Source organism: Ochotona princeps, chromosome 9 (assembly GCF_030435755.1).
Source record: "Ochotona princeps isolate mOchPri1 chromosome 9, mOchPri1.hap1, whole genome shotgun sequence".
NCBI lineage: Eukaryota > Metazoa > Chordata > Mammalia > Lagomorpha > Ochotonidae > Ochotona > Ochotona princeps.
Window position 1 is genome coordinate 16781555 of NC_080840.1, and position 23148 is coordinate 16804702.

The window sequence follows — 23148 nt, forward strand, 5'->3', positions numbered from 1 at the left end:
GATCACGTGCAAATTTAATTAACCCTAAATCTTTTCTGTCGCTTTGTAGTTAGAAATTCTGGTTTTTTTCACTCTTACCAAAATCATTCTTTTATTAGCAACTTTACGCTGTCCTTTGATAGTCCCATCTGTTTCATATTTTGCTCAAGTTCATCTTACTTATTTTGCCTTCCTCAGCGGCATTCACCCAGTCCTCCCCTTAGAACACGTGAAATATCTGTATAACATAACAAGAAGCGTATTTACATGCATCTTCAATAGTTTCTGCTTCTGGAAAATCTCTACATGGTAGCCAGGTTCTCCAAAATTGAGAGAGATTTGGAAACATCAGAAGAACGTAATGTGACCACGTGTGAAGGGCTGGCACAGCTGTGGAGTAGCTGCTGAGCAGTGCTACCTGCACCGTGACTGCGTGGAGGCAGAGGACCGCACCGGCCACTGATGGACTGCGGCGAGTCTGCATCCGCTGCCAGCGCTCTCACCACTGGCTGCCAGCGCGGCCTCCTGGACAAGTCCCAGCCCCCAGCTGCTGCTCCTGCTTCTCTGCTTAGCTGGAGTAGTGCTGTTTCTTACCTCTTTGGCTTCCCTCATGTCAAGATGTTGTTCTTAGGGCCCGGCGGCGTGGCCTAGCGGCTAAAGTCCTCGCCTTGAAAGCCCCGGGATCCCATATGGGCACTGGTTCTAATCCCAGCAGCTCCACTTCCCATCCAGCTCCCAGCTTGTGGCCTGGGAAGGCAGTTGAGGACGGCCCAATGCATTGGGACCCTGCACCTGGGTGGGAAACCTGGAAGAGGTTCCAGGTTCCCGGCTTCGGATCGGCCCGCATCGGCCCGTTGCGGCTCACTTGGGGAATGAATCATCAGATGGAAGATCTTCCTCTCTGTCTCTCCTCCTCTGTGTATATCTGGCTGTAATAAAATGAATAAATCTTTAAAAAAAAAAAGATGTTGTTCTTAGAACTGACATTTTACTCTGTTTTTCTGGGACTTTTAATTATCCATTAAAATTTGGCTCAACTTTCTGGGTTGAATGATTTTTCTGGTTGTGTTGTTGGATTCAATTAGCTCATATTTTGTATGGATTTTTGCATCTTTGTTCATCAGTGGTTTTGGTCTATAATTCTCTTTGTTATTTTTCTGTCTTTGAAATTAAAGTGATGCCAGCCTCATAAAAGAAGTTTCAGGGTATTTCCTTCTTTTTGATTATTTGGAAAACTTTCAGAATTGGAATGAAGTCTTCTATAACAGTTTGGTAGAATTCAACAGTAAAGCCATCCCCGATCTTGGGCTTTTCTTTGCTAGGGCGATCTTCATTACTGATTCAGTCTGCCTTATCATTGTGTTTGGTTTTCTATGTCTTAATGGCACAAGTATCCAGAAATCTATGTTTTTTCTAGATTTTCCTGCCTTTTGGCATACAGCTTTTTGCATTCTGATGATACTTACTTCCTTTGTATCTGTTCTAAAATCCTTTTTGTTTATTTTGTTGATTTGATTATTCTGTTTGCTTTTTTTTAACATTAATTTGGTCAGTGGTATATCAATTTTATTTCTATTGTTGAAAACCTAGCTCTTCATTTCCCTAATCTTTTGCTTTGTTTTTTTGTCTCAGCTTTGTTTATTCTCTGGTATTAATTGTTTCTTTCCTCGCACCAACTCCGGGTTTCCTTTGCTGTTGTTTACGTCCTTGAGATTCATTAATCAAGCATTAATTTGATGCCTTTCTAACCTTGATGTAGGCACTAATTACTATGGAAACTTTCCTCTCAACACTCCTATTGTTGTTAAGGATTGTCATAAATTTTAACATATTATATTTTCTTCTTTATCTGTTTCCAGGAATGTTTTGCTTTCCCTTTTGATTTTTATGACCCCCCCCTTCATTCAGGAACATGTTGTTTATGTACTTTCTAGAATTTCTCGAGCTGTTAACTTCCATTTTCATTCCGTTTTGATCAGAAAAAAACATACAGTGTTGTTGTGGATTCTGTTTGTTTGTTTTTAATTTGTTCAGGCATGCTTTTCGCCTAGCATGTGCTCTATCCCTACCAAAATGTGTATTCTGCAATTGTGGGATGAAATGTTCTGTAGGTATTAGGTTCATTCGGTCCACTGTGTACAGTAGCTCTGTTGTTACTTTGTTGATTTTCTGGCTAGTTGGTTTGTCCATGAGTGAGAATCGGGTGTTGAAATTGTCCGTTACTGCTGTTTTGCAGTGTGTCTTCCTTTAGATCATAAACAGTTGTTTCAAGTAGCCAGATAAGCTGACATTGGATGCATATGCATTTGCTGTAGTCACTTATTGATCCCTTAATGATTTGGGGAGTCATATTATCTCCCTTGTTCTTCTTTGTGGTTTTTGTTTAAGCCCTTGGTTTTTTTCCCCTCTGATGGCTTTAATCTTTGATATGCACATGGTGGCTTAGTAGGGTGTCTGCTCCCTTAGTGGGTATCGAAGCCTGTGCTTGCCCTCTGAACCTGTGGTCTCCTTAACCCCTGCGTGTGGGGTCACAGTGATGTGCCTGCGCACTGCTGTGTGGGTGCTGCCCTCTGCCCCACGGCTCCTCTCTTCCTGTGGGATGTCTCTTGCCACCTTCTCCCCAGCTCTGCCCTGGGAATGTGCCTCCTCCACGTTTCTTTTGGCATCTTCTGTTCAAAAATCAACCCCTTTTCAGCCAACTTATAATTTGCTTGTATTCTGTTTTGTTATTGTTGTTTTTAGTGTTTCCAGCAGAATAGCTTACTATGTAATTTTTAAGGTTTTTAAAGAAAATGATTTATGTGTTTGAAATATAGAGGGGAGGGGAAAAAAAGGAGGGATGGAGCTATTCCATCTGTTGGTTCGCTCCCTTAACAACCCCTATATTGTTGAGCCAGCCTGGAGCCCACAACTGCATCTTGGTCCCTTTGCTCAGGTTGTAGGGGACCAAATACTTGTACCATCTACTGCTGTGTTTTCAGGCACAGTGCTAGGGAATGGACCAGAAACACACAGCTGGGATTCAAGTTGGTGTTCTGAAACGGGATGCCGGTGTCACCAAGCAGCAGCGTAATCCAGTGTACCATCACGTTTGAGATACTAGGGAGCGGCAAATTTTTTGAAGCCACGTTTTATCTGTTAATACGGTTTTCTTATTATAAAAAGATCAATTTAAGAATATAATTCCTGACAGGCAAGGTTAAGGTGCCTCTTGGGATACCTGCATCCTTAGCGTGGCACCTGTGGTTCAGGTCTGTCTCTGCTTACTGCCTGGTTTCCTTCCATTGCATCCACTGAGCCATCAGATGAGTTCCTGGCAATCCCTTGGAAACCTGGCTGGAGTTCCTGGCTCCTGGCTTCAGGCTGTCCCAGCCCAAGCTGTGCTGGCATTTGGGGATAAAACAGTACATCCAAGTTCTCTGTGTATATCTCTGTATATGTGTGAACATTTGTCATATCTGGTTCTTTAACAGCTACCCAGGTGGATTTAGACAAGTAACAGCAGCAGAGCTTCACCAGCGGGATCCAGTGGCAGTAAGTGTCTTTGAACTTTTATTCACAATTTGTGAAAGACGGATTCAAATTTTTTAGTCTCCATTCTTTTTCAGTGTAGAGTATTCAAGGCTACAAATGCGTTATGTTAGCTGTAGTATGTAAGTTTTATTAAGTATTATTTTCATTTTTCAGGTTTGTTTGTTTTCTGTTGACTGTACTTAGTTAAAGAATTCAGATGATTTTTAATTTCTTGAGAAACTGCATAATTTTTTTTTAAATGATGAAGTTACTGAAGGTGCGTTGAAGAGCATGGGAAAAACAAATACTGTACAAAGGTACTTCTAAAAGTTCTTAGAATAGTAGAACTGAACATACGAGTTTCGAGGGCTGGTGCCATGGCTCATAGCCTCTGCCTGCTGCATCAGCATCTCCTAGGGCACTGGTTCAAGTCCCCGCTGCTCCACTTCCAATCCAGCTCCCTGCTATTTGCCTGAGAAAGCAACAGAGAACAGCCCAACTTCTTGGGTCTCTGCATTCATGTTGGAGACCCAAAAGAAGCTCCTGGTTCCTGGCTACAGACTGGCCCAGTTCTAGCCATGGCAGTATTTGGAGGGTGATTTTTCAGGTGAAAGTCCTCTCTGTATTTCTTTCTTGCTCTGCAACTCTGCTGGTCAAATAAAACTAAATCTTTTTTTTCAAGTATGAGTTTAGGGCCTGGCGCAGAGGCCTAGTGGCTAAAGTCCTCACCTTGAACATGCTGGGTTCCAATATGGGTGCCAGCTATGATCTCAGTGGCCCCGCTTCCCATCCAGCTCCCTGCTTGTGGCCTGGGAAAGCAGTCGAGGACAGGGCAAAGCCTTGGGACCCTGCACCTGTGTGGGAGACCTGGAAGAGTTCCTGGTTTCAGATCAGCACAGCCCTGGCCGTTGCAGTCACTTAGGGAGTGAGTTGTCGGATGGAAGATTTTCCTCTCTGTCTCTCCTCATATATATCTGACTTGGCAATAAATAAATATTTTTTAAGTGAGTTTGTTTTGCTGCAAGATAATTAAAATCCATGCATAATTTTCTCATGCATTTTCCATGAAATTCTTGAAAGTCTTACATGGGTAAAGTATGTGTGTATGCACTTCTAAATATTTATGTACTATCCAGCATGCTGTTTGCTATTCCAGTTTTACATTTAACTTGTTTATTTGTTCATTTGATGTACTCATTACTTGAAATATTTCTAATTGTTAAAATCTGTTTTGAGCTAATTTTACCTTCCATGTCTATGAATTTTTGCTTCGAGTGTTCTGAAAGCTTTGTATTACATCAATTTTTAGAGTTTTTGTGGATCCGTGTTTCAGTTCTGGAAACTCGTTAGCTTTTGTGTTTTCTGATATTGCCTCTCTTTATCCCCGATTTGTTCTCTTCAGCCAGCTGGCTCTATTTCCTGTAAACTAATACTTTATCTCCCTTGTCTTCTAATGTGTCCTCAGTAATTCTTTCACATTTGTGGTTCTGTTTTCTGTCTTTCAACCAATATCTAATCTGACTAAGTTTTATTGAGTTCCTACTCTCACCTTTTTTTTTTAGATTTATTTATTTATTTATTTGAAAAGCAGATGTACAGAAAGAGAAAGAAGGACAGAGAAATCTCCCATCCACTGGTTCACTTTCCACATGGCCACAATGGCCCACCCTGGGCCAGCATCAATGCAGGAGCCAGGAGCTTCTTCCTGATCTTCCACCTGGGCAAGGGGGCCCAACTCCTGAATCAACTTCTGCTGCTTTCTCAGACCGTAAGCTGGGAACTGGATCAGAAGTGGAGCATTTGGGAACGAACTGGTGCCCATGTGGAGTGCCGGCACTACTGATGGTGGCTTTACTCACCATGCCACAGTGCCTGAGTTCCTGCTTTCAGTCAATTAGAATCTTCTTTCCTTTTCCTGAGACTTTGTTCATTTATTTATTTATTTTTACTTATTTTTTTTCCAGATTTCTCTGTAGCCTGTGGAACTCTGTTCCTTTTTATATTTGGGCTCCTCATATTTCTTTCAGCATAATAAACATACTTCTTAGCATTCACATCTGATTCTTGTGTTTGTGGTTTTTCTACTTATTTTGTCTGCCTGAGATACTCGGGAAGCTCACATTTATTGGTAGTTTATTCTAGGAATTCTTTGAATCTGTGTTAAAAGTGAATTTCTTTAAAAAATAATTCTGGCAAGTGAATACCAAGCCTTCTGACTTTCTGGATTTTGACCCCATAAGGAGGGTGGATTTTAAGCTCCAAGACCTGTGATTTTGTGCTTGGGATTAGTAGTTACTTATCAACAAATGCTTTGTCTTTTTGCAAATGTCTTCCACTGTGCACTTCTGCTGTGGTTTTTCAAGGTAAAGGGAGATTTATGAAAGGGTCTTTCAAGTTACTCGTGTAGCAGTCGTTACCTTTTTCAAATCCAGGGCCTGGACTGTGGTGCCGCGTGAGGACAGCCGTCCTTAGGCCTCCCCTGCCTTGGGGCGTTGGCCTTCTTCCTGCCTACAGAGGAGTCCATGCTTCAACGTTACCTTTGTAAACAGTATTACAGTTTTACCAGTATTTGTTTATTGCCTACTCACTAACTCATATATTGAAATTCTGATTCATATTAGTCTCTGATACTGGTAAAAGTGAAGTCTCCTGTTTCTGCTTTTGTTTAGAAGACAAACAGGCACGTCCCCTATCCACTTGTTCACTCTCCAGCCTAAGCTAGGTCAAAGCCATTGCCTGCTGTTGTATCCAGGTCTTCCATGACAATGGCAGGGATCCGTCACCCACTGACGTCCAAGGCTCACAGCAGAAATCTGGGAGTCAGGAGGAGAGCCAGGACTCCAACCCGGCACAGCATGTGGGACGAAGGAGCCTCGGGCAGGTTTCTGACCAGCACTGCAGTCGCCCTGTCATGCTGCGCACTCTCAGTGCTTCCTTATTTAACTCTATTTTTGGTTTGTTTTTCTTGGAAAGGCAGATTTTACAGAAAGGAGAGATACAAAGATCTTCTGTCCACAGACTATTCCACAAGTTGCAACAATAACCAGCGCTACACCGATCCGAAGCCAGAAACCAGAAGCCTCTTCCGGATCTCCCACACAGGTGCAGGATCCCAAGGCTTTGGGCCGTCCTCTCTGCTTTCCCTGGCCACAAGATGGGAAGCGGGGCCATGAACCAGCACCCATATGGAATCCCATTGCTTGCAAGGCGAAGATTGAGCACTGAGCCATTGCACCAGGCCCCTTACTGAACTCTGGATAGACCTGGCTATGGAGTGATACTCCTGGGGCAGATAACATATGTCAGCCCAAAGACTGTTTTAGTTTTTCGCTTAAAAGTATTCATACATGATCAAATGTTTTTATTTAACCAAAGTGACAAAAATATGTATTTCAAGAAGGCAAACATTTGTTCAGGATAGCGCTTAATTTTTTTTTCTTTTGGCAAAGTGAAAGAGAGGGATATTTTGTTATATTAAAGCTGACTCAGTGTTTCAAACTACTTTGTTTCATTCATTTCTCCGATTTTCCAAAAATGCTCAAAGATTACTTCTTAAAAAGTACTTAACATTCAGTTTTATAAGTAATATTTCAAGTTCCCTATTTTGACTGTGAGTATGGTTTCTGCATAATGTTTATATGTGTGGTAGGGCCGGTGCCATAGCTCAGCTGGCTGAACAGCCCCCTGCAAGCACCGGGATCCTATATGGGTGCCAGTTCTTGCTCCACTTCTCCTCTTTCCACCTGGTTCCCTGTTTGTGGCCTGGGAGGGCAACAGAGGATGGTGCGAACCCTTGGGAGCTTGCGCCTGCGTGGAGACCCGGAATAGGCCTGGCTTCGGGTCGACTTAGCTCCAGCTGCTGCAGCATATGGGGAGTGGCGCAGTAGATGGGGAGGTCTTTGTCTCTCCATTTCTCTATAAACCTGCCTTTCCAATAAAAATAAACAAATATTCCAAAAACAAATGTAAAAACTTTCTAAAAATAATTTCTTTTATTCAGATATGTTAAATATACACTAGGAGGCAGTATAGTCCAGCTCTTATTAAAGAGTTCAAATTAACATTTCCACAAATTTCAGATTTATTGTTTTTAATGAGCAAAGACTGAAATGTATTATAAAATGTTCCAGGAAGGGTTAGAAAATATTGCAGAATTGAAGTTGTTAGTCATCACCTCATTAAATGATCTTTAATTTTTTATGTCTTAATTTTGACCTTGTATTTCGAAAGTGAATGTCTTTATGGAAGAAATCAGTTTTTTTATTTCCAATTCAGGCACTATTTTTCTGGAAGAGTAGACCTTTATCAGATCTAACTTGCTGAAGAATTTTTTTATAATGAAAATTTCTGATTATTAATATAGAATCAGAATATTGTTTATAAATAGGTGATATGTTGAATATTTCAAAGACTCTTGCAGTTACATATATTCTAATTTCAAATAGATATTTTTCTTCTACCCTTTCCCTGTGTCCTTTGCTTGTGTGTTATCCACATCTTCATGACCATAGTCTCTTTATGAGATCCTTCATCTATCCTCTCTTCCAATGTAATTCCTTGTTCCACATTGTCTTTCATATAATCGAAATATTTTGTGTGAAGTAGATGTTCAGGCCGTGGGTTATAGATTGTTTTTTCAATCGCTTCTCAGCGTTTTGGCTAAGATCAAGTGTAGATTGTTTTTTCAAGTATGCATTTATTTATGTGAAAGAGAGAGAAAAGAGTGGGAACAAGAGAAAAAGAACGAGATCTTCCATTTGCTGGTGGCCTTGAGGCAGCATCTCTAAGCTGGATGCTGGAGTGGCAAGCAGTGACTTAGCCCACAGCAGCCGTGTGCTGGGACTGTTTGCTTGTGAACAGTATCTGGCCGTGTTGTGTGATCCGGAGCATGCGCTTCTGCGCACAGGGGTTGTGGGGGTTCACTCTTCAGAGGGCGCTCAGGCAGGGCCAAACACTTGGACCATCTTCTGCTGCTTTCCCAGGCCGTAGGTAGGGGGCTGGGTGGGAAGCGGAGCAGCCAGGAGAGCCAGCACTCACAAGGCACGCTGGTGCCTCTGCACCTTTACCAGGCTCCAAGGGCCAGACCTGGGTTCAGATGAGAAAGGTTTTTAATAGTATCTGCTTTGCCACTTCCTGACTTTTGAAAAACTTTGCTTAAGTCTGTACTGCTAGAATCATTTTATTATGTATCTATGTTGTGTTTTTTTTTTTTTTGTCTGCATATATTTGTAGGGGACTTGTCTGTTAATGTAAGTTTTTCATATTTTCTGGTTTGCCCCAACTTAACACACAATGCTTGCATTCTCTGAAAAAGAGAATTTAGGAAGCATCAACTCGGTAATCTAAGTGATTACAGCTGAATATTTTTAAATCATGAAAATTAAGTTCCATGCGGCCCTGCTTCACTCACTTAGCATTATAGTCTGATTTGATGGAAGGGTAAAAGGAATAGGAAGTCCTCTTATAGGCAGCCCTGTGAGAATGTGTTATTTTAGTGAGCTTAGCTTCAACAGACGTAAAATTATAGTACAGATGATAAAACCCAATGTACCATTTCAGAAATTCCTATTTCTGAGTAAAAATTTCAGAAATTTCTATTGGTGATTTTATGCAGGGCTCACTGTGTATTTTCTGTATTTGTTATAAACCGGGTGACCCTCAGAATTGGCGAGCTCTGGGAGACACAGTGTGGCCTTCTCCTAACTGGTGCAGAGAAGTCATGCAGACTAGCAGCAGGTGGCAGCAGGTGTAGCCTTGGAAGGAAAGAGTGAACCACAGAACGACTTCCTGTCTTGGGAGGGGATGTGCTGGGTAGAAGGGACTTGGGACTTGGTTGTGGGGAGGGGTTCTTGAAGTGAGGCATATTATAGGGGTGAATGCACGTGTCTGCTCTGGAAGAAAGATTTCTTGGTTTGAATTCCCGTACCCCATTTAGTAGACACATGAAATTGGGACATTGCTTGAAGTGCAGTAAGTCTGCTCTTTGCCGTGAATTGGAGCTGTTATAACCTACTTCACAGCATTGTAAATAAGATATTTCTGAAATATAATGCACTGATCACTATACACAGTTTCATTACATTTTAGACATTTGCTGTTGTTGTAAACCTGCTTCTCACAGCTGTAAGAGCTGAAAAAATGTTGATCTTCTTTTGGAGGAAATAGGTTGTTCTCAGCATGTGATAAATTATTTTAGCCACAGGTTCTTGTTTATTCGTAGAGAATTTCTTCTTAGTCTATCCAGAATTGCCACATACTCAAACACAGATTAGTTTTAACTTGTTTCTTGTTTTCTTTTTCTAAATAAACTGTAAAACAAATAGAGCCTAAAGAAAGTCGTCACGTGGTGATTAATAAGCCCCTCTTGTGTTGCTCCACGTCTGTATCCTCTCTGTCCCGTGTTCCTGCTCGGTCTTGCCCACCTACTTCCATCACCACCACTCTGCTCGCCTTCTTTTTACTCTGAGTCATAATTTTCTTGTTAATTGTAAGTATACCTATTTTTCAGATTGTAAAATTGGCCATTTATGGCATGCTGCCCAAGAACCTTCACAGAAGAACAATGATGCAACGACTACATCTTTTTCCCGATGATGTAAGTCAGTAATTGCTGATGAAATAAACGTCCTAAATTTCCAATTAAATATTTTTTTCTGATTCTTAAATAATTGCTGAAGAGCTGTTTTTAATAATTATGTCAACTTCTAAATTTCTTTTATTTTTTTATTTTTTTATCTTACTTGTTTAAGCAAAGAAACAGAGAGGGAAAAACAGAATCATTTCCTGTTCTCTGGTTTATTTCCCACACATCTGTAACAGCTGAAGTGGGTCTGTTCAAACAAGGAGCTAGACACTCAATCCGTGTCTGTCTTGTGGATGCCTGAGACCCAACCACTTCAACCACCACTTGGTACTTCCCTGTGTCTGCATTCACAGGAAGCTGGAGTGGGAGGCAGCGCTGGGACCCTAATCCATGTGGTTTAATCAAAGATGTTGAGATTCCAACTAATGTATCAAGTGCTACTCCAATGCCGATCCCTTATTTGTATTTTAAAGTGAACATATATGTACACAAACACAGGTGTTAGTATTGTAATGATCAGTGCACACCATCCCTTATTGTAATAAAACCTCTAAATTCTGGCTTTTCATTTTAATAGCTACTTCAAAAAAAAAAGTTTTAGTTGTTACCTGGGCCTGGCACAATAGCCTAGCGGCTGAAGTCCTCGCTTTGCATGCACTGGGATCCCATATGGACACCAGTTTGAATCTTGGTGGCCCTGCTTCCCATTCAGCTCCCTGCCTTTGGCCAGTCGACGATGGCCCAAAGCCTTGGGACCCTTTACCCACGTGGGAGACCCGAGGGAAAAACTCCAGGCTCCTGCCATTAGATTGGCTCAGCTTTGGCCGTTGCAGCCACTTGGGGAGTGAATCAGTGGATGGAATATCTTCCTCTGTGTCTCTTCTCCTCTATGTATATCTGACTTTCCAAATTAAAAAAAAAGTAAAATGAATCTTAAAAAACAAAACAAACCAACAACTCCAGCTGAGCCTCTTACACAGGTGGTTGGAGCCCAGGCGTTCAAGCCATCTTTCTCCACCCTCCCAGGTGCATTAGCTAGGAGCTAAATGAGAAAGAAGTGCAGCAGCCAGAACTTCAGCCGGCACTGATAGGGGATGCCAACGTCCGAGGCAGTAGCTTAACCGCCGCACCACATTGCCGGCCCCGTGATAACTACTTTGGTTTGACAGAAGTTATGATAAGAGCTCCTCTTATATTGCAGTACTTATGGATAATTTTACCAACTTATGGGAAAAAAATTAAGTGAATCCACTCTTTTATTTGACCAATAGTGAAACTTCCACAAATGATTTATTAATAATTCTTCTTGCTAATTATTTTCTATAAGTTACCTTTAGATTTTTCTCCTATTCAAAATTTAGCTAGCTAAAAAGTAATTTTAAAAATTAAACATTTTTCTTTATTGCCATCATGCTATTTTAAGCACTGAGGTTTTTAGTGTAATATCATAAAACAGTATATATAGTTGTCTTTAAACATAACCAAGGATTTGTTTAATAATTACCCAAAGAAATGTGTAATATCATACATTTTAGTAAAATTCTAAATCCCAGGTAGGCCCCTTCATAAGTAAAACAGGTGTCTTAACAGTACATGGTTGTTCAGACATTCTCTCCTGTCCTGTTTTTGTGTAGTTATACTGACAGATTTGAATTGAGGACGTGACGGAGCCGGGGAAAGGCATTTTGCATCTCGCTATAGTACTTTTCAGTGAGAAGCCATGTGGTCAACACTGTTGCATGTAGTGATAGGGGCTGAGCCAATCTGAGCCATAATTGTAATAGCCATTTTAAGTCTTTAAACTACTATAAAAAAAAGTTTGCTCTCTGGGGTTTTAGAATTAATATAGTAGAATTCTGTGATTCTAAAGCTACTATAAAATTGTATTTTATTCTTAAAATATACTGAAGGTTCCTAAGGGGCCAAAACTTTCTTCTTTGGTGCCGTATCTTTTGCCAAATGTTTGATTTGAAATTGCAGTGTTACTCTCTGTAAAGAGATCTGATATATGATAATCTTTTTGAAAACATCTGTAAGGAAAATAGGAAATCTTACTGACTCTCCTTGTAAAAACACCCATAGGATATTCCCATATTGGCACATTACCATTATTTCAATAGGGTTTCCCAAACTAATTTGTCTTGGAGTCTCAAAATAGAATTTTTCTAACTGCCATATTTCTGTGTCACAGGTGCAAGATGAATGTTTATCATTGGTTACCTATGCTCTTTATTTCATTGTTTCCTTTATTTACTCTGATTCTTATATTTTCTTCTTTTAAATTACTTTTCAGAGTCTTGCTTTACTCTTTAACTGATTTATCTTTACCGACATTCAGATTTTCACATTTTAATTTGATTGCTGAAATAGCCACTTAACTGTTTTCCAGTGTCCCCCTATTGCAGTCCATTATGCCTGCTATGCCAAGTCGGTCTTCCAGGTTTTCATTTTTCTGAACATTTGCATATATAATAGGGTAAAAGTGGTTCTGAGCAGAAGGAGTACTCTTAATAAAGGCACAAGGGTTTGGGTTTAAACCAAAACCATGAAAAGTGAGGAGGTTAAAAGTAAGAAGCCATACGTGTGTGGAAGTCACATTGGAGAGGCCAGCGCGGAGTGGGGACATTGCTGCAGTTATGATCTGATTTTTTTTCTCTACATTCTTGGCACAATTTCTGGTAAGAAATTCAATAAACATTTCACAGTGAAGTAAATGACTGTAAGATCATTTAAAGTTTTTTTTTCTAGCAGCAACCTGGGGCATAGATTAAGGTAGTGAGTCTGGATACAGTAGCCCTAGTTCCTGCACCCATCAGATGAAAAGATTGAGAATAAACCATGGCAGGGAGGAATAAACAAAATAGTATTTTTCTAAAAAGAGGTAGTACATTGTTATAATGAATTTGGGGGAATTTATACAGGTTTTGTTCATTTTAAAGATTAGTTTCCTGATTCTATAATTATTTGTTTTTAAGATTCTGCCGTAGTTGTTGACCTTTTATATTGTTGTTGTTTTGTTTATTCTGTTTATTTGAGAGTCAGAGAGATATTTAGAGGAGACAGAGTCCCCCAACCCCCACTGGTTCACTTGTCAAATTCCCACTGTGGCTGAGATTGGGCCAGGCCAAAGCTGAAGCTAGGAGGTTAGGCCAAGTCTCCTTGGGTATCAGGGAGCCAACTACCTGGGCCACCACTTAATGCCTCATAAGGTGTTCATTACAACAAAGCTGGACTCTTGACTAGAACTGGCTTGTTTTCACAGGCACTCGTGTATGGGCTGTAGTATTCCAGCCATTGTTTGAACCATTAGGATAAAGGCCCATCCTAGCATTCTTTGGCTTGTTATTCCTAAACATTTGCTAATATTATTGATACATTCTTGAGAAATATTCTGAGAAAATTAAGCTTAATTTTTTATTGTAGAATATTCCAGAAGATATTCTGAAAAATTTAGTGGAAGAACTTCCTCAGCCACGCAAAGTACCTAAACGTCTTGATGAATACACACAAGAAGAAATAGAGGCTTTCCCAAGAGTATGGTCTCCGTAAGTGTTTCCTTTCTGTTTCCTGGCTTTCTTCTTTTTTGTTTGTAAGGTTCAATTTGGTAGCCTGTTTCCTCAGTGATAAGAACCTTGGAAATAGGAAGAATGAAATATTTTTTTTTCATTCGTAGAAACTCAGCAACTACTACCTTTAAGTAAATTCTACATATAGATATTAGAACCAAAATTATGTATGCCTCAGCCTGTTTGCATAAGTTCAAGAATGTTTTTAGATGCCTCTAGTTGTCAGTTACTTTTTTAAGATGGCTTTACTTGGATTGCCTGTAGTCCCTTTGCATGATAAATAATTCAGTTAATTGTCATTAACCTAAAAGAAAATGATTTCCAGTTTCCAGATTGCTTCATAAACCAAGAATATCATGTAATGAAAAGTTATTCATTCTGGAATTGAACAAGTAGAAAAACAAAACGAAACCTTTTTGCTCTCCTGGATGCGGTTGTCCTATAGCCCATAGAGCTGCGAAGATCTGAGCTGCTGCCTCCCATCTGATTGCTGCAGGCTGCTCTGCCTGGCCTGCGCAGGTGCAGCAGGAAGCCATGACACGCCGTAACGCTTGGACTGGCTTAGGTGTCCTCTTATGCAGTGTCATCCAACACTTTCCTTTTCATTCACTAAATTCATCTTAAGTAATTAAACATTGATGTGATTATCTGGTCAATGTCCCATACTAGATTTCTTTTTTTTTTTTTTTAAGATTTATTCATTTTATTACAGCCAGATATACACAGAGGAGGAGAGACACAGAGGAAGATCTTCCGTCCGATGATTCACTCCCCAAGTGAGCCGCAACGGGCCGATGCGCGCCGATCCGAAGCCGGGAACCTGGAACCTCTTCCGGGTCTCCCATGCGGGTGCAGTGTCCCAATGCATTGGGCCGTCCTCAACTGCTTTCCCAGGCCACAAGCCGGGAGCTGGATGGGAAGTGGAGCAGCCGGGATTAGAACCGGTGCCCATATGGGATCCCGGGGCTTTCAAGGCGAGGACTTAGCCGCTAGGCCACGCTGCCGGGCCCCATACTAGATTTCTTGAGGGAACTACATTTATCTCTTGTTTAGCTCTGAGCTCTCTGCCTAGTACATTAAGTAGGCACTTAGCAAGTACTTATGGAATAAATTTGTGAAGACTTACAATATCCTTTTAACAGTTTTATGAAAGAATTTCTACAAGAAACCAAGCAACACTTTTCATTTTTCACAGCATTTATCACTGCCCAAAATAATTCATTTTATATCTTTGCATCCTATGAGTAATTGCAGTAATAAAAATAACAAGTGCTTAGGAGCCTCAGGGCAAATGAATGAGTTAGTTTATCCCTATTTTTCAAACATACAGAAAATAAGAATCAAGATGAATTAACTTACCTAAGATTAGATCTTTCTAAGTGTTAGATTAAGGACTCAGTCTTAGTGTGACTAGGTCCCCACATCACATTGCTGGTCACTGCGCTGGAGGGCCCTTGTTGCAGGAAGTACCCATAACTGGCCAAATGCTATTCTTAAGTGGTGATAATAATGGTTTCCATTTACATCTGTTTTGTGATGAGACAGGATTTTATCTTTTATGGCTGAGTAGTATTCCATAATGGGTGTGTGTGTGTTTATTCTTTATCCAGTCATCTGTGATTGAGACCTGGTTCACTTCTGTACCTTGGCGATTGTGAATTGAGCAGCAGTGAACATGAGGGTACATGTAACTCTTGTGTACTGACCTCATTTCATTTAGGTAAATTCCCAGGAGTGGAATAGCTGGCTAGTATAGTAAAATATTTTTCAAATTTCTGAGAAATCTCCATAGTGTCTTCCATAATGGTTTTACTAGGGTTTTGCTAGTTTATATTCTCACAGTTCTCAATTATTTAGTTTTGCAAGTTATATTATGAAAAAACATGTAAGTCCTTATGTTTTGGCAGCTTACCTTCCTAAAAGAAGCTCTATGAATATAGTAAGTGGGTCATATGTAATTCTTACAGAAATACCAATCTAAAAGCATCTGATTTCTAATCAAGAGAGATGTGTTACCTTTTTTAAACCAGAAGTACCAAAGGTGTGATTTTATCAAATATATGATAATCACATAAATGCATTAAAATTGTAGATCATGAATATTCCAAAATATGTTGTAAATCAGTCAAACTGAGCTGTATAGTAATGTAGTAACCATTCATAACTGTGTGTATTAAGTGTGACTATAGTCAGAGGACTGTTAAGAATGTTCATTTTGGGCCCGGCGGCGTGGCCTAGTGGCTAAAGTCCTCACCTTGAAAGCCCCGAGATCCCATATGGGCGTTGGTTCTAATCCTGGCAGCTCCACTTCCCATCCAGCTCCCTGCTTGTGGCCTGGGAAAGCAGTCGAGGACGGCCCAAAGCTTTGGGACCCTGCACCCGCATGGGAGACCTGGAAGAGGTTCCTGGTCCCAGCATCGGAGCGGCGCGCATCGGCCCGTTGCGGCTCACTTGGGGAGTGAATCATCGGATGGAAGATCTTCCTCTCTGTCTCTCCTCCTCTCTGTATATCCGGCTTTCCAATAACAATAAAAAAATCTTAAAAAAAAAAAAAAGAATGTTCAGTTTACTCAATAGTTCCTGCTTCATTGTAAAACAAATGAGAAGCTAAGTGCCTTGATTTTAGTAATAGATTTGGAACACTTGGTTTATTGTTATTTTAAAGAAACTTTTGGAGGAACTTAGAGCCACTTGAAGCATTTTTAAGTGACTGCTCTGAAATGGGTTTTCCTCGCCTATATTTTTCCTCCCAGTTTTCCCTCTGGCAGGAGTTTGCATTAGACAGCACACATTTCCTGTACGCTTTGTCAGGTTGGAATCGTTCCTCTTCAGTGTTCACATAGCTTTGCGATAACTTCTGTCCTCTAAGTAATACAGTGACTGCTCTAACTGAAGCCAGAGGATAGATCATTATATGATATTTTCATAATAATGCAACAAATCACTCAGTCTACTGTTTTCTTGCACAATAGAACTGATGTCTAGCCCTATTAGTGTTTATCACATGAAAAGTATGTGACAGGAAAAATTAGTCATTTTGTGGTTAACCTGAATTTGCTATCCAATAAGTAGATGATCGTTTAGCATCATCCAATAGAGCTATCTATAATAACTTCCAGAATGGAAAGAAAGAAAAAGCAGGCTTGTATCTGAGTTCCAACTACCATAGCTCCTAGTCAAAAGTGGCTCGTTAGGCCTAGTGTCATGGCCTAGTGGCTAAAGTCCTCACCTTGAACATGGCAGTATCCCATATGAGTGCGAGTTTGTGTCCTGGCGTCCCTGCTTCCCATCCAGCTCCTTGCTTATGGGCTGAGGTGGCCTGGGAAAGCAGTCGCGGATGGCCCAAAGTCTTGGGACCCTGCACCCGTGTGGGAGACCTGGAGGAGGTTCCTGGCTCCTGACTTCAGATTGGCGCAGTACCGGCCATTGTGGTCACTTGGGGGGTGAATCATCGGATGGAAGATCTTCCTCCCTGTCATTCCTCCTCTCTGTATATCTGACTTTCCAATAAAAATAAATCTTTAAAAAAAAAAAAGGGTGGCTCTTCAGGACTTACACTAAGATGGCTAGTGTGACCCAGGAACTGTTATTTTACCTTAATTAAACTTAAATGTCAGTAGCCTCAAATGGAGTCCTGTTGGGTTACAACATTTTGGTCATTTCCCAGTTCAAAAAATTTTAGTATTAATTGCTATATACTTTAGAATTAGAGTTAAAATATTTGTTATACAACCAAATACATTAAAAATGGGAGTCTTAGTATACTGGAAGTTTTATCTTTCTGATAACAAAATGCCATGCTCCTTAGGAGAAATCCAGCTGTGCTCTCCTGCCACCCAGAACTATAAACACATATTGTTAAATTCAAACTATTTCCCATATCAGTAGTATTGCCTGTTCATTGGACTTGTTAAATTAGCAGTCATATCTAATGTATTACTATTCATGTTTCTTGGTAGTGTGAATGTATTTGCGTGTGCAGGTGGTGTGATTGTGGGGTTTGCACATAGAATTTGCTTCTCCATTTCTTTGAAGAAATAGCATGATCATTATCCTTTCTTTTTATACTCTTGTTGCCTGAAACTGTGGCATGTAAGTGGTCAAGTTAATACTAGGAATAATCATATTCATAATTTTTGCAATGTTCCCAATATATTATAAAGCCCAGTCATAGAAATTACGATGCTTCTGTTGCATTGAAAATGTTTACTATGTGAGCCGAAAATAAAACTTGGATTATTTAAAGCTTTTTTAATTATTATTTTCAAATTTTAAAAGTAGGAGAGCTTTTCTTTGGAAAGCCTTTGAGATTTGGAAAATTTCTGAGGTGAATTGTTTTATATTGTTATACCTCAGTGTTAAAGCTTTATTTATTAAAATAAAATGCTTTATTTGAAGCTAAACTCGGGCCCTTGTAGAGATATTAAGCATGGAAAGTCTAGATATCATTGAATGCATAAAAATAGCTGTTTGCTTATCATGAAAGCCACATCCCTGGTGCTTAAACGTTATTCCAGAGTGTGTTGACAAATGTGTCTGAAAAGGCAGGAAGGGTGGAAAGGATGAAGCAGGGAGGAATGAGGATAGCCAGGATGGGATTTGAAATTTGCTTCCTTCAAATGTGATTAAATTTGAGAATCAAGATGGCAGAATGGGGTAAGGACATGTTGAAACGAACGGAGAAATATTTAATCAGAATGAAGCAGAGAGGACACATTCCAGGAAATAGGAGAGGACAGAACAACAGCAGAGGGGTACCTGGAGACTGACAGACACAGGAAAGCAGCGGACACAATGGTGTGCTGTTGCAGTGACCAATATTCCAGCAGCATTCAGCTAATGGCGATCTGAACTCCACCAGCAGCCGGAACTCCACCAGAAACCAGGTGGGAAGGGATGTTCACTGGGAGCTTGGGAGGTGAACCCAACAAAGAACTGGGGTTGATTTGACCAGGAGTAGAGACAGAGCAGCAGATCACAGACAGACAGTGCGTGAACAGGGTGGATTTCATAGCCCAATTAGCCCCCTAGATCCAAATTGGGTGCCATTTTGCGTAAAGAGACACAGGCAAGGGAAAGGACTGAGCATACACAGAGCTGGGAGTGAACTCATTTCTGACTCAGTGAACTGCAGCAACGTGGCATTCTACAGGTTCCACCCAAGACAGGTCTGGGTAGCCCTCAGACCTGACAGCCAGCAGATCAAGAACTCTAGTAGTGGTACGGCAGGCGCCATTTTGTACTCTGTGACAAAAGCTTTAGGAGTGCAGGGAACAACAGTGAACTGCGCATGTGATAAGCTCGTGAGAACTCACTGAGTTACGTGGATTGCACTGGTCCCACAGGAAAATACTCACTGTGGCATCATACAGGTCAGAATAGGTCCCTGTGGCACCCGGACCTAACGTCCAACAGGTTCCGACAAGATCAGTGCCACCAACAACCTAACTATATAGGACACCTGGTGTGTCTCTAATCCTGGGGCCTGCTTCAACCGGAAGTGGGAGAAAGGTTGTACACACAATGGTGAGGCCTCAGCACAGTGTCACAGGAGGTGGAGAGTGGTGAGCCAGGAGCTGGGGCTACGGGGTTCTTTGTGGAAATCTAACGTAAGAACCCAGACCTGGAACTCGCTGGAGGGAGTGGCACAATTGACTGCAAGCAAAAAGTTGCGTACCAACTGCAATAAGTAAAATCAGACTGCAGACCTGTGGGTGATACAGCTTAGAAACCTGCCCCAAGGAGAAGACTCTGCTACCCAGAAACACAGTGAGCAAGAGCAAACGAAGAGACAAAGGCTCAATGAATATTACTGAAAACTCCCCTACAAAGGAGCAAAACCCTATGCCAACCTCAGAGTTCACTGAGGAAGACATTGAGAAAATAGGGGACACAGAATTCAGAAAACTCATTTTAAAGCTTCTAATCAGCAATGAGAAGCACATACAAGAGTTCAAAGAATTTAAAGAATATTTTACACAAGCAGTAGCAGCAAGAAAGCAAATCAGGCTGATATATCAGAAATGAAGAACACAGTAGAGCAAATTAAAAGCACAATCGAGAGTCTCCAAAATCGAATATAGCAAACAGAAGAAAGAATCTCAGAATTGGAAGGTATTTCCTGTCATCAAGGGGAAGCAAACAAAAAGCTGGAAGCAGAGCTGGATCCGGCCAAAAAAAGTATTCAAGAATTGAAAGACACTTTTAAGAGGCCTGATATAAGAGTTACGGGAGTCCCAGAAGGTGCAGAAAGAGAAACTGGGTTTACAAATATATTTAATGAAATTATAAGGGAAAATTTCCCTAATCTAGAGAAAGAATTGGGAAACAAGATCCAATAGGGGCACAGAACTCCCCTCCCAACAGGCCTAATCAAAAGCAATCTTCAACAAGACACATGATCATCAAGCTCTCTTCAATTGAACATAAGGAAAAGATCCTTAAATGTGCACATGAAAAAAATCAATTCACATGTAAAGGGATGCCAGTTAAACTCACAGACCTCTCACAGGAAACTCTATAGGCAATAGAGAATGGAGCAACATATTCCAGATTCTAAAAGAAAAAAATTGTCAGCCCAGGATAACATATCCAGCAAAGCTTTTTTTGTCTTTGAAAATGAAATAAAATTCTTCCACAGTAAAGAATAGTTGAAAGAATTTGCTGCTTCCAAACCTGCCCTAAAAATGATATTTCAAGATGTTCTCTTTACAGAGAAGAGGAATAGCACCAAACAAAACCAAAGGCAAATGTGAAGAACATCCCAATAAAATGACAACAGAAGATTAAACCATGAACAACCCATTCCTAAAATGACAAGACCAAAGCACCACCCATACATATTAATCCCGAAAATAAATGGCTTAAGCTCAATCAAACGTCATAGATTAGTAGACTGGATTGAAAAACAAAACCCATCTATTTGTTGTGTAGAAAAGACACACTTCACCAACAAAAATCAGCGGAAACTGTATTGCATGGGTTTTGAAGTTTTCTGTTTGTTTCATCTCTTCAAAACACTTTCTTCTTCTGATTAAATTCTTCAATGACTTCTAGATCATACAGTAGCATTTTCTTCAAGAAGGTTCTTGATTTTCATTTCTTCAGCTACACGCTAGTCATTTAGTAACATGTTATTTAACTTCATGGTGGTGTTAATTTCTTTTTTCTTCCCGATGTTGATTTTGTTTTGTGGCTTTTCATTTAAGGGGGTGTATAGTAGCTGTGTAGTGGAGACTGTCATATCTAGTAACATGTCATTTAACTTTATGGCATTGTAAATTTCTATTTTTCTTTCTACTGTTGATTTTGTATTATGACTTTTCATTTGAGGGGATGTAGAGTAGCTGTGAAATGGAGACAAACATATTCAGATGTGAGGATACAATGTAGTATGCATCTCTACTTAAAGACAAAGATAGACTTACAATGAAACTGTTTACTATATCTTGACAATAGGATGCTGGACTCTCTGCCATTGTCCGTGCCCGCAATGATGGACATATGACTGTGTATGAAGAACTATAGTAATGATATAGGGGAACTAAGTGGGGAGGATTGAATCTGGGATAAGGGAAATCCCATGAGCCTATGGAGCTCTATCATAAAAGGATAATAATAAAAATAATTTTTAAAATGTGATTAAATTTAAAATTTTAGTCTGTGATCCTTTGGGCTCCTTTCAAAGGCAGGCAAGGTTCTAGGTGCTGGGAATATTAGCATTAGAAGAAGGCCTGACTGAGCTCCATGTTTAGTCTGCAGCTTAAAGGCGTGCAGAAACTTAAGGTTAAGGTCTGTTTTCTGATGGGCCACCTATTAATCCTCCAAATCTACAAATTCTTAGATTTAATTTAATACTCAGAAAATTAGTTTTACCTATGCCTTTTTGTTATTTTAAAGATTTATTTTATTTTTATTGGAAAGTCAGATATATAGAGAGTAAGAGAGACACTGAGAAAGATCTTCCGACCACTGATTCACTCTCCAAGTGGACACAGTGCCAGAGCTGAGCCAATCAGAAGCATGGAAACTGGATCTCCCACGTGGGTGCAGGGTCCCAAGGCTTTGCGCTGTCCTTGACTGCTTTCCCAGGCTACAAGCAGGGAGCTGGATGGGAAGTGGGGCTGCGGGTATTAGATCCAGTGCCCATATGGCATCCTGGTCATGTGCAAAGCGAGGACTTTAACCACTATGCTACCACACCAGGCCCTACCTATGCCTTTTAAATATGCTTCAGATCAGAGAATTAATTTTAAGAAAGCAAGAAGTTTTTTGTTGGTTTTTATTTGGTTTTGGTTTTTTGTTTTGTTTTGTTTTGTTTTGTTTTTTTGCCTTTTCCGATCCCATGAGGAGTTGATCTTTGGATAGCTTAAAATTTTCCATAATATTATGCATTTCTCGTCATGTGGCATTTTCCCACCAGATTTAACTTAATTTGCTGTTCTTCAGGGTCAAAAGTTATTAGCTCGATTTGGGAGCAAGGTTACTTTCCAACTTTCCCACGCAGTTCCACCAGCTCAGTATTAGTTTCAACTCTAACTCTCAGTATTTCCAGGGCTAAGTTTTGCTCAGCTTAGTCATTCTAAACTGTTTTGGATCTGAACACATCAGCAGTGGTTGTTAAAAACTCAGCCTTACATAAGCTTAAACAACAGAAGTTAGTTGATTGACAAGTCCTGACCAATGCAGATTCTTTTTTTTTTTAATTAATTACATTGCATTATGTGACACAGATTCATAGGCTCTGGGACCCCCACCCCTCCCCGTGCCCTCCCCCCTGGTGGATTCCTCCACCTAGTTGCAGTATTACAGTTCAAATTCAGTCAAGATTCATAGGCTCTGGGACCCCCACCCCTCCCCGTGCCCTCCCCCCCTGGTGGATTCCTCCACCTAGTTGCAGTATTACAGTTCAAATTCAGTCAAGATTCATAGGCTCTGGGACCCCCACCCCTCCCCGTGCCCTCCCCCCTGGTGGATTCCTCCACCTAGTTGCAGTATTACAGTTCAAATTCAGTCAAGATTCTTTCCTTCCCATGCAGATTCTAACCAAATAAATAATTACTGAATACAATGGCAATTCTGTGCATATCCATTGAAAACACTGATCATTTAATTTTAAAAAGTCTTTAAACATTCTAGATGTTTTGTTTTTGAGAGCACTTACTCTGAATGTTTTCTGATCAGGATGCTGTTCCAGTGCCTGTCCAAATGGCTGTGAAGCCTCTCTGCTCCACCTCCCTGTGCCTGAGCGTCTGACGTCTTTAGAGCAGACTGCCTGGAGTGGTTTCTCCTACTTCCATTCACTCAGGAGAAATGACCTAGCACTCACTCAAACTGACTTTTAATTGTTTTTAAGATTAATTGACTGTTTCCATTTTATTTTCGTCTTTTTGCATATTTTGTGAAGCAAGCATTAAGAGATATTTAAATAGGAGAAGACTTAAGACCAAAGGAAGAATAAAATAGTTTTGAGATTTCTCTAGAATTAATTGTACCCTATTTCTTAGA

At 40.4% G+C, this 23148-nt stretch overlaps 1 protein-coding gene across 2 annotated transcripts in view; it reads left to right on the forward strand.

The window, feature by feature from the left end:
- The window catches only part of MRPL13 (mitochondrial ribosomal protein L13), a 41887-nt gene that overhangs the window by 14039 nt on the left and 4700 nt on the right, over positions 1 to 23148 (forward strand). Inside the window, exons 4-6 of one of the 2 annotated variants that reach the window (XM_004580823.3) lie at positions 3453 to 3513; positions 10001 to 10087; positions 13499 to 13620. In XM_004580823.3, the coding sequence (XP_004580880.2) occupies positions 3453 to 3513; positions 10001 to 10087; positions 13499 to 13620 (270 nt within the window). The remainder of the gene's footprint in view (positions 1 to 3452; positions 3514 to 10000; positions 10088 to 13498; positions 13621 to 23148) is intronic. The other variant, XM_058668519.1, reaches the window with a different exon arrangement.